At 44.8% G+C, this 13587-nt stretch overlaps 3 protein-coding genes and 2 long non-coding RNA genes across 19 annotated transcripts in view; 2 read left to right on the top strand and 3 right to left on the bottom strand.

The window, feature by feature from the left end:
• Positions 1-3726: 3726 nt before the first annotated feature.
• LOC118288895 lies at positions 3727-6087 on the top strand. 3 transcript variants are annotated; one of them, XM_035615472.2, is made up of 5 exons: positions 3727-3860; positions 4958-5135; positions 5220-5312; positions 5419-5769; positions 5956-6087. In XM_035615472.2, exons 2-5 carry the CDS (start codon positions 5010-5012, stop codon positions 6046-6048), a joined length of 663 nt encoding a protein of 220 aa, XP_035471365.1. In that variant the 5' UTR covers positions 3727-3860; positions 4958-5009; the 3' UTR covers positions 6049-6087. The 3 variants fall into 3 exon arrangements, with proteins under 3 accessions (XP_035471365.1, XP_035471364.1, XP_035471366.1); XM_035615471.2 differs by lacking the exon at positions 3727-3860 and adding an exon at positions 4557-4691; XM_035615473.2 differs by lacking the exon at positions 3727-3860 and having other exon boundaries at positions 4684-5135; positions 5419-5580; positions 5698-5769.
• On the bottom strand, positions 4563-6053 carry LOC124849460. The gene is made up of 4 exons (XR_007029894.1): positions 5783-6053; positions 5492-5576; positions 4953-5330; positions 4563-4686 (listed from the first exon to the last, which is right to left on the bottom strand). It is a non-coding gene; the product is annotated as an uncharacterized LOC124849460 (long non-coding RNA).
• A 1186-nt stretch (positions 6088-7273) lies between the features above and the next one.
• On the bottom strand, positions 7274-11806 carry LOC118288896. Of its 11 annotated transcripts, none has more exons than XR_004785950.2 (7): positions 11670-11806; positions 10828-10983; positions 9973-10035; positions 8784-9327; positions 8408-8592; positions 8033-8323; positions 7274-7395 (listed from the first exon to the last, which is right to left on the bottom strand). It is a non-coding gene; the product is annotated as an uncharacterized LOC118288896 (long non-coding RNA). The 11 variants fall into 11 exon arrangements; XR_004785946.2 differs by having other exon boundaries at positions 9913-10035; XR_004785951.2 differs by having other exon boundaries at positions 9973-10041.
• maptb (microtubule-associated protein tau b) lies at positions 7512-12886 on the top strand. 3 transcript variants are annotated; one of them, XM_035615469.2, is made up of 9 exons: positions 7512-8137; positions 8405-8479; positions 8852-8877; positions 9171-9228; positions 9988-10064; positions 10848-10997; positions 11109-11190; positions 11285-11394; positions 11650-12886. In XM_035615469.2, the coding sequence occupies exons 2-9, from the start codon at positions 8416-8418 to the stop codon at positions 11986-11988; spliced, it is 906 nt and encodes a 301-aa protein (XP_035471362.2). In that variant the 5' UTR covers positions 7512-8137; positions 8405-8415; the 3' UTR covers positions 11989-12886. The 3 variants fall into 3 exon arrangements, with proteins under 3 accessions (XP_035471362.2, XP_035471363.2, XP_035471361.2); XM_035615470.2 differs by lacking the exon at positions 7512-8137 and having other exon boundaries at positions 8293-8479; positions 11650-11817; positions 11897-12886; XM_035615468.2 differs by lacking the exon at positions 7512-8137 and having other exon boundaries at positions 8293-8479.
• Positions 12887-13373: 487 nt separating this feature from the next.
• cdc27 (cell division cycle 27) overlaps positions 13374-13587 on the bottom strand; it is a 12678-nt gene continuing 12464 nt past the window's right edge. Inside the window, exon 20 of the mRNA XM_035615467.2 lies at positions 13374-13587. This exon is cut by the window's right edge and continues 166 nt beyond it. The gene's annotated coding sequence lies outside the window, so the exon portion shown is untranslated.

Raw genomic sequence — 13587 nt, forward strand, 5'->3', positions numbered from 1 at the left:
TTTTTTAGATTTTCAGAAAAGCGGTTAATCAGCCACACACACACACACACACATACACACACACACAAACACACGTTATCTGATGCTACTGTGGTCACGTCTACAATAACCAATCAGTGGCTTTCGACCTGAAACTTACAAAGAGCAACTGATCAAACGCTTCTCAATGAAAAGCTGCACCTGAACGCACCACAGAAATCAGACCTGTCACACACTCGACACCTGAATGCACCACGGAAATCTGATCTGTCACACACTCGAAATGACTGCGTCTGTAATATTTGCCTTCACAGCTGGACAGCCAATCACAGAGCTCCGTTTTAAAGTTCAACTCTCAACGTCCTGTCCACAGACTGTAAATAAAGATGGACGACATAACAGCTGACTCCTGATTGGTTGAGAGCGTGTATGCACAGACTGAGACTAATGACTAAGAACCAACAGAAAGAAGAGTCTGGTTTTAACATCAGTCAAACAGAAGCTCAACAGAAAAAACACATCATTTGAACATTAACCTCATTTCTCATCTCAGTTTAAACTGAGCTCCAGAACATGAGACTAAATGTCATGTTTTCAGCGATGATCTAATGAAGCCGTTGTCTAGCGTCCAGACACAAGACGAGCCAGGAAGACGTATCTCACTGGCTAACAGATATTAGCTCATTGCTTCATCCTACAGGGCAGAGCTCAGTCACTCTGTTGTCATGGTGATGTTCTGACACATGTACCATATAGTCTGTTGTCTGTAATGTCTTTCTCTGCAGATGTGTGACCTGACCTTTGTAGCCTATGTGACCTTGGGATTAGGGGGACCAGTGCCCTACCTTTCCTTCTTATACTCTTCACCAATTACCTTTTCCCATCGTTAATCTTGTGTTAACAATAACACTAAAGCAATGTTAAGTTATAGATTTTCCCTGAGTAGCAGCAGCGTCAGGTGCAGGGCAGAGCGGGGACATTTCAGCGTCAGTTGTGTAGAAGCCATAAGAGAACAGAAGCGTCAGCTCCTGGTCCACAGTGAGTCGAGAGGGGGTTGGATCAGGGCGTCCAGGTCACATGTTCATTCACACTGAAATGAGGTTTGATCTGATGAAACAATGAAATATTCAAATAGAATCAGCGTTTTACAGCAGCTGTTACAAAGTCTGATCATAGACTGACGTTAAATATCTCACTTCTAATAATGGTGATGCGTTCAGGATCAGGACTATGCCAGGTTCAGGTACAGTCGTGAAGCGTTCAGGGTCTCAACTTCAGATGTCTTTGCATTATTCACATCGCCGGAAATTTGCATTTACTCTATTTTTCTCCGATTTTCCTGAGGAGTTTATGGATCAATCTCTAGTTTCAACTCTTCTTCAACACATGATTTTCATTTTGTACGTTATGATCATCTACAGTCAAATAGACCATAAAGCACAGATACGGTGTGATTGACAGCTGGTACGTGTCGTACTGTGTCAGTCTTCACTGTTTTCATCCAAAACATCATGAGACGTGGTTCAGCATGTGGACACAAACCCCTGCAGAGATGATCAGGAGACCCCAGTCTTCAACAAAACCCCCTCAGAAATGATCAGGAGACCCTGTTTTTAACTCACATAGCCTCCACTCACGTCAAATGTCACAACTTTTTGTTTTGTGTGTTGAGGAAACATAATAAAGTTCATTGGAATAAAGACTTTCAACTTTTCTCTGTTGAGCTGCTTCAATCAGTCAGACGATGACATTGTGTTTCATGAGCAGGTTCAGGGTCTCTGGTGGGGCGACTGAAAGAATCTTTACTGTTCCACAGGTCTCGTTCATGTCGGCCCCTGAAAGTAACTGTCTGTCTGCTGTTGTCATAGCAACCAAGGTCACACTGATACGATGGAGTGAGCGATGATAACACCGTGGGGTCTGGGAGAAGGTTCTGGTTCTGCAGTTCTGTGAGGTAAGTTCTGTTTTTAAACGTCATCGTCCTGTTTCATCTTCCAGCTGCAGAGAAGTGGAAAGTGATCGAGTCGCTGCAGCAGAACCTCACTTCCTGTTTCACTCTGTTCTTTTCTGTCTAAACGTAAACTGAACTTCCTGTCGTCCGTCGCTTCGCTTCTTCTTCTCTGTAAATGTAAAGTGAGGATTTCGGGGTTGAAACCGCATCCTGGGTTCTGTGACATCACCGCGTTCTGACTCAGACAGAAACATCCACATCTGCAACATGGAATCTGCTTCACGTTGTGGCCATCATCATCATCATCATCATCATCATCATATTAATTATAATAATAATTCCCAAGGCTGCATTACAGAGTTAGAACAAATTAATAAAATAAAACAAAGAACAGAAAATAATGTTATTTTAATAAATAGGGTTAGGGATTAGGGTTAGGGTTAGGGTTATAAGGGTTAGGTAATAAAAACATCTTTTACCTCAATAAGGAACTGATGAATTCACCTTTCTTTCTGTCTGTCTGCCTATCTGTCTGGTCTGTCTGTCTGTCTGTATGTCTACCTGTCTGTCTGTCTCTCTGCCTATCTGTCTGTCTGTCTCTCTGTCTGTCTGTCTGTCTGTCTGTCTGTCTGTATGTCTGTCCGCCTGTCCGTCTGTCTGCCTGTCTGCCTGTCTGCCTGCCTGACTGTCTGTCTGTATGTCTGTATGTCTGTATGTCTACCTGTCTGTCTGTCTGCCTATCTGCCTGTCTGTATGTCTGTCTGTATGTCCGAATGCCTGCCTGCCTGCCTGCCTGCCTGTATGTTTGTCTGTCTGCCTGTCTGTCTGTCTGCCTGCCTATCTGCCTGTCTGTATGTCTGTCTGTCTGTCTGTCTGTCTGTCTGTCTGTCTGCCTGCCTGTCTTTCTGCCTGTCTGTCTGCCTGCCTGCCTTACTGTATGTCTGTCTGTCTGCCTGTCTGTCTGCCTGCCTGTCTGTCTGTCTGCCTATCTGCCTATCTGTCTGTATGTCTGTCCGCCTGTCTGTCTGTCTGTCTGTCTGTCTGTCTGATGGAACATGGATCTGGACAAAGGGACGGAGTCAGGAATGTCTGGTCTCTTTTTGTAACATTGTCTTTGTACATGTTCACAGAATAATTAATGAAAAAAATCAGACATTAACTGACTGATTCTGTGTGTGTGTGTGTGTGTGTGCGTGTGTGTCTGTGTCTGTATGTGTGTGTGTGTGTGTGTGTGTGCGTGTGTCTGTGTCTGTATGTGTGTGTGTGTGTGTGTGTGTGTGTGTGTGTGCGTGTCTGTGTGTGTATGTGTGTGTGTGTGTGTGTGTTTGTGTGTGTGTGTGCAAAAGAAAATTTCCAAATTTTGTAGAATTTTTCTCAGAGTTTCATTTTCTGTCCAGAATGAAATTTTATTTAAATAGGAGCTCCTCAGAACCACAAACAACAGAGAGCTGGGGATCAGCATAGACCAGGACCTCCAGAGCCTCCAGGACCTCCAGAACCTCCAGAACCTCCAGAGCCTCCAGGACCTCCAGAACCTCCAGAACCTCCAGGACCTTCAGAACCTCCAGGACCTCCAGAGCCTCCAGGGCCTCCAGAACCTCCAGAACCCCCAGGACCTCCAGGACCTTCAGAAGCTCCAAAACCTCCAGGACCTCCAGGACCTTCAGAACCTCCAGGACCTCCAGCACCATCATAACTTTCAGAACCTCCAGCACCTTCAGAACTTCCAGCACCTTCAGAACCTCCAGGTCCTTCAGAACCTCCAGGACCCCCAGGACCTCCAGGACCTACAAAACCTCCAGGTCCTTCAGAACCTCCAGCACCATTATAACCTTCAGAACCTCCAGGTCCTTCAGAACCTCCAGGACCCCCAGGACCTCCAGGACCTTCAGAACCTCCAGCACCTTCAGAACCTCCAGGACCTTCACAGGTGAGTTTATTTCATCTTCTCAGATTTTGATTCAGTGATGAGGAGAACACTTTTTTTTTTTTAATAATTAGAAAAGTGTCATATTAAGATTTTCTGTTTCATGGTTTAATAAAACTATTTATTTTAGATTTACTGATGTCAGATCGTTTTGTCTGTCTCAGTTACTACAGACAGTCTGACTCCAGGTCAGTGTCCCACAGTAACTACAGACAGTCTGTCGAACCCTAACCCTCCTCTGATTGGTCAGTGGTTGATGCTCAGGTTAGAGGAGCAGTGTCAGTTACCACGGTGATTAACCAGCTGATTTAAAGCTGAGTTAGAGTTACAGCTGGCATCACCATGGTAACCAGAGATCCTGCTTCACAATTCAGTTTTAATGTTCTCACTTTAAACAAACATCTGGCAGGTTACCGTGATGACGACAGTGGCGGCGGCACAACGTTCTGCCATCAAACGCTCGTCATCGAACGCTTGTCATCGAATGCTCGTCATGTGACTGACTTAAGTTTCATTTCAGAGCGAGGTGACGACTCAGAGTGGAACCAGACTCGCTCTGATTCGCTGTGACTCACTTTCTGCTCCATACTGTTAATTAAACGTTTCCAGAATCGAACAGTTTGAAGTGGAACATGAGCCGCGTGTCGCCGCCCGCTGTGGCGTCCACGTCTCAGAGTTCACGTCGAGTTTCCATCTGCTGTCTGACGTTCAACTTCTCTGACCGCTGCCGACGGGAAACTGTGTCACATGACGCGTCCGACACACAGATAAATATTAACTCTGTTTCACACTCGTCTCTCAACACGACGTTTCTCCAGCTGCTGCGACGCTCAGGTCAGAGTTCATCAACATGTATTTACAGTCTGCGATCGTTAGTTATTGAAACATGGAGACATTGTGATGTGCTGAACGTTTGATATTCCGTACTCTTCTCCTTTGACCTGAAAGTGTCACTGACGTTCATTGTTTTTAGTTCATACAGTTCACCGTTTTTCTCATCACCACTCAAATGCAACACGAACAGCAGTCAGTGAACGCATCACCTGTAAAAACTAAAACGCATCATTGCACTAAAACTGAGTTCTGTTTGTGAACCTCAGGACCAGGATCCACTGAAGACCAGGAGCAGTCAGAACCTTTAGAACCAGGACCATGACGCCCTTGTCCGTCCTTCTTCTTCTGCAACTGTGCAGCTTCCAGCTGATGGTGGTTGCCATGCCGACCTGCAAGCTGCAGGCGAACGTGGTACTGAAGACGCACAACCTGCTCCGAGACCTGGTGAGTCCATGACCTTTCACGCTTCCCTCCATGTCGACTGGCAACAAGCAGCTTCATCCCTCATCTGTCTCCTGTGTCCTGTAGGGGGCGGCGTTTCCTGTCCACTGCCTGCAGTACAACGTCAACATCTCCTTCCCAGACTCCGCCTTCCCTGACGCCACAGCCAGTCACCCTCAGGTAAGCCTCTGACCTCACCTGAGCCTCTCACCCAATCACACGTTCAAAAAGTTTGTTTACAAATCTTTATATTTCTGAACAATGACATTTGATTGGATTCCTGCAGTGCCGACGGGCATTATGGGTAGTGTATGAGTCACTGCGGGGGATGCAACTAATTTTGGAGCAAAACGACTCACCTGTCGGAGAGGGCGGAGTCACGTGGGACGAAGGGATACTCGACAACTTCCAGAACCTGCAGCACCGGCTGCTGGAGGACGGGAGCTGTGTAAGTATGACCAGAGGTTCCTCAGGGGTCAGCGCTGGGCCCGGTTCAGGGCTGTCACACATTCACTCATTCATCAATTCATTCATTCATTCAAACGCCCCTCCCCCTCCCCCGCAGCTGTCCACAGTCAAAGGTCCAGATGTTTTCTCGTCTTACTTCAGTAACGTGACAGATGTTTTGCAGCAGCAGGTAAAAGTTTCACCTTAACACGTTGTAGCATCACATGACGACATGTGATGCCACAACCCGATGTTTGTTGATCCATTGACTTAATTTTCTTTGTTCTCATTAAAAAGATGATTGGACGATGAGTGTGTTAGTCACAGTGTGTGGACCAATCAGCTGAGTGGGCGATTCTCTCTGTTTGTCACACAGGACAGCACCGTCTGTGGTTGGATGGCTCTGAGGAGAGACGTCCTCTCCGTCCTGAAGACCGCCCTGCGGGAACACAACAGCTGTTTCACTTGATGGATCATAAACAACCATTTATTTATTCATGTATTTATTTATTTATTTATGAACAAAAACTTTGATACTTTTATATTTATGTAATTTATATTTTTACTCAATTTCTGTTACTATGTTTAAACCAATAAAAGACTAAAGCATCATGAAAACTGAATGTTAATTTAAAGGGCCCATATTGTCAAAATTGAGATTTCATGGCTTTTTACATAATAAATAAGGTCTCGGGTCTGTAAGAACAGACAAATACACACAGTCTCCATTCAGCAGCTGCTTGTTTTAAGATGTCGCAGGACTTCCGCAGAAATGTCATTCTATTGCTGAGCGAACAACAACACGAGAACAATCAGGAAGCGACATCATTGTACAGGATTCATAAGGATATTAATACAAGAGAGCAGAAATAACTTTGCAAAAATCATTGGTAACCGGTGTCGGCCGTGGCCCTCAACGTGGAGCTGCTGCTCGGGCAGAGACGCCGGTGTTCCAGTCCGCTGTGATTTCATGATGTCAGCAGTCACAGGACCGGTGGACCACCACCGACACCGGGTATCAATGACTAGTTGGTCGACGGGAGCAGGAGAAAGAAGCTCCTTGCTCCAGGACAACACGGTCAGAGCCGCTCTGAGGTGAACAGACACACGGTGAACGGAGGAGGTGGTTGGCCTGGCCGTGCGTCACTCAGAAAACAGAGGCTCATCACATATTAGGTAGACAGGCCAACGATGACCTGTTTCTTTGCAGAACTCCTTAAAAAGAGAAATAAAACCATATTGAAATAAAACATATATATATATATATATATATATATATATATATATATATATATATATATATATATATATATATATATATTCTTAAAGACCCACTACTGGCACGTTTTAAAGAATATAAAAATAATCTGCTATGGCTAATATTTTGTTTAACATTGTTTACCCCCCAAAAAGTTTAAAAACCCTCTAAATGGGTCTGAAACCATCCACTCTCTGTCCCTCATTGAGGAATTCTGAGACTGAATATTCATGAGAACACTGGCCGCGCCCCGCCCACCACCACTGCTGCTGGACCTCGACACTGTCACGTCCGGTCTGGACGGAGCCGAGGTGAAGGGTTTAACCGCACCAGCTCCAGATCGGAAAGAAAATAAAGTCCCGCAGTCTGGAGCCCTGTTGCCTACATTTTCAACAGCGATTGGTTGTCATATTAGTCACGTACAAAATCTAGCTTGCCTGGGATTCGTTGGGATGTTCGAGGACAGAAACAGAAGAACAATATGGGAGCTTTCTCACAGATATGTTCTGTATATATGTGGGGTCTCCAGGGCTGGGCTCCAGGGGAAGGATTCCAAAACTACACACACAATGACATAATGTGTCACACACACACACACACACACACACATAGAGGAGGAGGATGAGGATGAAGAAAAGATGTACTGTTGAGAAGGAGGAGGACCCAAATGCAAGATGAAAAAAAACAAATATTTTTAACTAATGAAAACAAACGAGACAGACAGTCTTCAGAAATAAAAAAAATCACTTCACAGAAATAAATCAAAAACAAGGAACATGAACACGACAGGTGAGGAACAAGACGAACTGAAGCAAAGAAACTAAATAGACTCAGGTGATGGGATCAGGGGATGGGATTCAACACATTCAAGATAAAAACAAACACAGAGAGACAAGAAGAAAAATCTAATATAAACATAATAAAACATAATGTCCAACAAAGACTTCTACAAGTTCATGATCCTGGTGGGTCATAACAGGAGGAGGGAGGATATACATGTAGATACTTTATTGATCCAAGCTGGATCAATATATATATATATACATATATATATATACATATATATATATATATATATATATATATATATATGTAAATATATGTACTAAAACCGCCACTGAGTAATTAACTAACATCAGATGATTTTCAAATTGAGTATGTTGATATTTTACAGTGCAGTGATGCAGCAGGTTACCATGGTAACAGCAACCTCCTCTCCCAGCATGCAGCAGTAGTAACCCCCCCTCACAGAGCGGCAGCAGGGTGGAGCAGCAGACAGCAGACAGAGGCTGCAGCAGAGGTAAGACACAGAGACACCACCTGTCTGTCTCTCACCTGTTTGTCTGTCTGTCTGTCTCTCACCTGTCTGTCTATCCGCTCTATCCGTCTGCCGCTCCGCGGGCCCGTAAGCTGCAGGCTGCACGAGTTGCAGACGGAGGAGCAGTGAGGAGTGAGTGATTGACAGGCGGACCTGGAGGAGGCAGATCTGATAGAACGGGACTTTATTGATGCATCATCATCAACATCATCATCATAAAGATGAAGGTTTATTGTGCCCCCCCCCCAGGACCTGTAGGAATGATGATGGATGGAGACTCCGCCCCCCTCAGAGATGGCCCCGCCCAGCAGCAGCTGATGGGAGGTGCGTGTTACTGACAGTTCTCTGTAGGTAAAGACCGACAGCCAGCGGTGATGTCACGGTGATGTCACTGCAGTACACCTGTACGTCTCCTGTAGCTCAGTGAAGGTGACACACTGTTAAAAGCAGAGAAGAAGAAACACGTTTTTAATTTTGATCAACTTTATTGCTGATGCATGTTGGAAACATAGACTGATATATACAATATATACATATACATATATATATATATACACATATATGTATATATATATATATACATATATTTATATATATATATATATGTGAGATCACTTTGATCTTTTACCTCTGTCTACATTGATTTTTAGTCATATGATGAAAACAAACATCTTTTTTCTTCTGTCTTTTCAACAGAAAAACCAGCTGAAGACACTATGAAGGTAAACACACACACACACACACACACACACACACAGATAACAATGCTGCGATTAGAAATGCTGGTCCAGGTCTTCAGTCAGACATTCAAAATAAAATATAAATATTTAAAGGGACAGTTAAAGTATAGAAGAAATATTTAAAGGGACAGTTCATCTATATAAATGCTCCTGTGCTTCATGTTGGGAAAGGAGCTCCTCTGGGTGTGAAAGATGTCATCAGGATTCACTCATGAGACATGGACGTTTCCTACAACAATAATAAAGACAACAATAATTGTCTGTGAATGTTTCAGGCCTCCAGAACAGCAGGAGGCGCCAGAGCAGCCAAGATGATGTCGGCCAAGAGCACAGGTAACAACACTGTACCAGTCCAGAGCCATTGTGAGAGAGTGTCGCAACGTCTGGTTCACTCCAACTGACCAGTTGTTCCCATCAGTCTGATCACAGAGCCTGTCAATAGTTCCAGGAAGTGAGCAGCAGAATAGATCAATCAGTCTGTGTTGAGTCGTTTCAATAATCAGATTGTATATCAGCACATCTGAATTTAATCAACATGTTAGTGGATTATGATTTATGATTATTTATGATTTAAGAAAACGTATTGACCAACTACATAGAGGAACCACATCGGCATGTCGCTTTGCTTTATTGCAAATCGATACTTTATTGACGACCAAAAATCTCAGTTCTGTCTCTGAATAATGATTCAAACTTCGGAACTATCTGAAGTCGACACGAGTCACGTGACTTCTGTTGTCACGACTCTCATTCAACGGCTCTGGGCCAGTTCAACCTGCCTGTCTCTCTCTCCACCCGTCTGTCTCTCTCTCCACCCATCTGTCTCTCTCTCCACCTGTCTGTCTCTCTCTCCACTGGTCTGTCTCTCTCTCCACTGGTCTGTCTCTCTCTCCACCTGTCTGTCTCTCTCTCCACTGGTCTGTCTCTCTCTCCACTGGTCTGTCTCTATCTCCACACGTCTGTCTCTCTCCACCTGTCTGTCTCTCTCTCCACCTGTCTGTCTGTCTCTCTCTCCACCTGTCTGTCTCTCTCTCCACTGGTCTGTCTCTCTCTCCACCCGTCTGTCTCTCTCTCCACCTGTCTGTCTGTCAGAGTCAGTAGATGGCGTCAGTCCAGGAAGTCGTTCTCCTGTCAGCCGATCTTCAACTCCAAACAAAGACGTGAAGAAGGTTAGAACCCGTCACTCAACTTTATATCAGCTCACATTCTTTTTTTCACACTGAGTTTGACTGACCTGGTAACCTGGTCAACTGGTCACTTGGTCAACTGGTAACCTGGTCACTTGGTCACCTGGTCAACTGGTCACTTGGTCACCTGGTCAACTGGTCAACTGGTCACTTGGTCAACTGGTTACCTGGTCAACTGGTCACTTGGTCAACTGGTTACCTGGTCAACTGGTCAACTGGTCACCTGGTCAACTGGTCACTTGGTCAACTGGTCACTTGGTCACTTGGTCAACTGGTCACCTGGTCAACTGGTCACTTGGTCAACTGGTTACCTGGTCAACTGGTCACCTGGTCAACTGGTCAACTGGTCACCTGGTCACTTGGTCAACTGGTCACCTGGTCACTTGGTCAACTGGTCACCTGGTCACCTGGTCAACTGGTCACTTGGTCACCTGGTCAACTGGTTACCTGGTCAACTGGTCACTTGGTCAACTGGTTACCTGGTCAACTGGTCACCTGGTCAACTGGTCACTTGGTCAACTGGTCACCTGGTCAACTGGTCACTTGGTCAACTGGTTACCTGGTCAACTGGTCACCTGGTCAACTGGTCAACTGGTCACCTAGTCACTTGGTCACCTGGTCAACTGGTCACCTGGTCACTTGGTCAACTGGTCACCTGGTCACCTGGTCAACTGGTCACTTGGTCACCTCGTCAACTGGTTACCTGGTCAAACTTGTTCACCTGGTCAACTGGTCACTTGGTCACCTGGTCACTTGGTTCTGCAGGTGGCGGTGGTCCGGACGCCTCCCAGGTCTCCTGGCTCTGCTCGTGGACGGACCCCTCCCCTCCCCTCTCACCCAATGCCTGATCTTAGCAACGTGAAGTCAAAGGTCGGATCTACAGAAAACCTGAAACACACACCTGGAGGGGGCAAGGTAACAAACACACACACACACACACACACACACACACACACACACACACACACACACGTTTAACTTTTTCACTCAAAATCTTCCTGTCTGTCTGTCTTTCTGTATCTGTAGGTTCAGATTGTTAATAAGAAGTTGGACGTCAGTAACGTGATGGCAAAGTGCGGCTCCAAAGACAATATCCACCACAAAGCAGGTAACATACACACGTTTACTTTTTTCTAGTGTCATATGACGTAACGAACAATCTCTTCCTTTTGTTTACTTCCTGTTCCTTTGTCATGTGACAGGTGGAGGGAAAGTGGAGATCAAATCAGAGAAGACGGATTTTAAGACAGTTCAGTCGAAAGTCGGCTCTCTGGGGAACGTGACTCATGTCCCAGGAGGAGGGAAGAAGAAGGTACGTCAGTATATATAGACTGTATATAAAGACGATCAGTGACTGTATATATATATAAAGACGATCAGCGACTGTATATAAAGACGATCAGTGACTGTATATAAAGAAGATCGCCGACTGTATATAAGGACGGGTGACACATCTCAACAGTTTCTTGTATTATGTTACTTCTTACATTTTGTTTTATATGGAAATGTGTTTATATATTTCATGTTATCTTTATAATGACAGAATGTTCTGATGTTGTGTTGACAGATTGAAAGTCAGAAACTGACCTTCAGAGAAAAGGCCGCCGCTCGAACTGACCACGGGGCTGACATCATCATCCAGCCTGGCTCCTCCCCTCATCGCCTTAGCAACACTTCTTCCCCTGGAAGCCTTAATGCTGCAGAAGCTCCTCCCCTGTACACTCTGGCTGACCAGGTGAGGGATTTACCTGTTCACGCTCAAAACTCAAAAACAGAACATTACATATTAACAAACTACTTCCTCTTCTCGTCAGGTGTCAGCCTCTCTCGCCAAACAAGGCCTATGATTGGACAGCCCCTGTGTCTTCAGACCCCGCCCCCTCCTGTTACCAAGGACACTGCCTGATGAAAGAAAGAAAAAAAATATTCAGCCTTTTCTTCATAAGCATCTTCATCACAGACGTGTTGAAGGGATTTAATGAGGTGAAACAAACTGAAGCTTTAAACGTCAGACATTATCAACCAATCACAGCTCAGTATGCCAGGTGAGTCCATCCAGGTGTCCAGTCAGACAGCAATAGTTTGATAAACCCACCCTCTGTCTGTTTCCTCCTGTACAGAGCCAGGATTACAGGGAAAATGTTAGCCTAGCTTAGCATAAAGGCTGAAAACAGATGGAAACTGTTAGCCTAGCTAGCACAAAGACTGTTAGCCTAGCTCAGTAACTTAACGGACTGTCTGAAACTGTTGTACGGTGGATTCTTTGTCCAATGTGATGGAGCAAAGCCTCCAGTCTTTATGCTAAGCTAGGCTAAACAGTGGATCTATCACTATACTGGGTGAAGAAGTTCTGGGACCATGGGTTCTTTTAACACTGAAGGAGTTCCGGACCTCGTTGGCAAAGCAAAAAAAAGCCCTGAGACAGAAAATTTCTTCAGTAAGAAAATTGGTAATAAGTGACATTACTTGACGACATACTAACAACCAATGACATCACAAACACAAATCTGTTTCTAACCAATCAGAATAACTAGCCTGGATTAGGCTTTTAGCTTTGCTCATAGAATCCCTTCAATCACAGAAAGTCTCTGACTCTCAGCCAATCATCACCTCTCCTGTGTTTCTGCCCCTGTGATGACCCTCACCCCTCAGCATTAAAAAATACCCAGAAAGCAGTTTAATACCAGGTGCCAAAACTGTACCAGCAGTCTGCCTGTCGGCTGTTTCAGTGCTTTGTACCAATAAAGTTTCTCTTGGATCTGACCTGTTTGATTTTGGGTGTAAATAAATGTAACTTGTTCATATTCAGTCACGTGTCCGACTAACGCCAGCGTCTGTTCCAGGAACATGACACCATGACATCACGTCTTCCATAGCTGCTGAACAGACGCAGGACATGTGGGAATCATGTTGAGTGACTTTTACCCGGATGATACAAAACGTGTGAACCGGTTAATAAACCAGGTGTGAACCAGTTAATAAACCAGGTGTGAACCGGTTAATAAACCAAGTGTGAACCGGTTAATAAACCAGGTGTGAACCGGTTAATAAAACAGGTGTGAACCAGTTAATAAAACAGGTGTGAACCAGTTAATAAAACAGGTGTGAACCAGTTAATAAACCAGGTGTGAACCAGTTAGTAGTTTGAACTCGTGCTCCTGAAACGTCATGTGATCTTCAAAGCGTGTCATTGTTGATGATGTCGGCAAGACATCATAGCAGATGTAACCGATCGTGGTTATGTGACTTCCAGTCACCTGATTGGCTGCTCTGAACAGAAAGTAGACGTGGTCGGGGTTTACATGTTTTTATTGATTTATTTCCATAATGATGATAAAAAGAACATAAAAAACAGCTGTGATGTCAGAGGACGACTGATGACATGAGGAAGAGGAGGCGGGGCTCAGGGAGGCAGCAGTCTGTTTCAGCCAAATCGAGGGCAGGGGGAGCACAGGGGGTAGAGCCTAACTAATGAAATGCCTGTTAAAATTTCACATATTAACAG

The sequence above is a fragment of the Scophthalmus maximus genome, chromosome 17 (assembly GCF_022379125.1).
Source record: "Scophthalmus maximus strain ysfricsl-2021 chromosome 17, ASM2237912v1, whole genome shotgun sequence".
NCBI lineage: Eukaryota > Metazoa > Chordata > Actinopteri > Pleuronectiformes > Scophthalmidae > Scophthalmus > Scophthalmus maximus.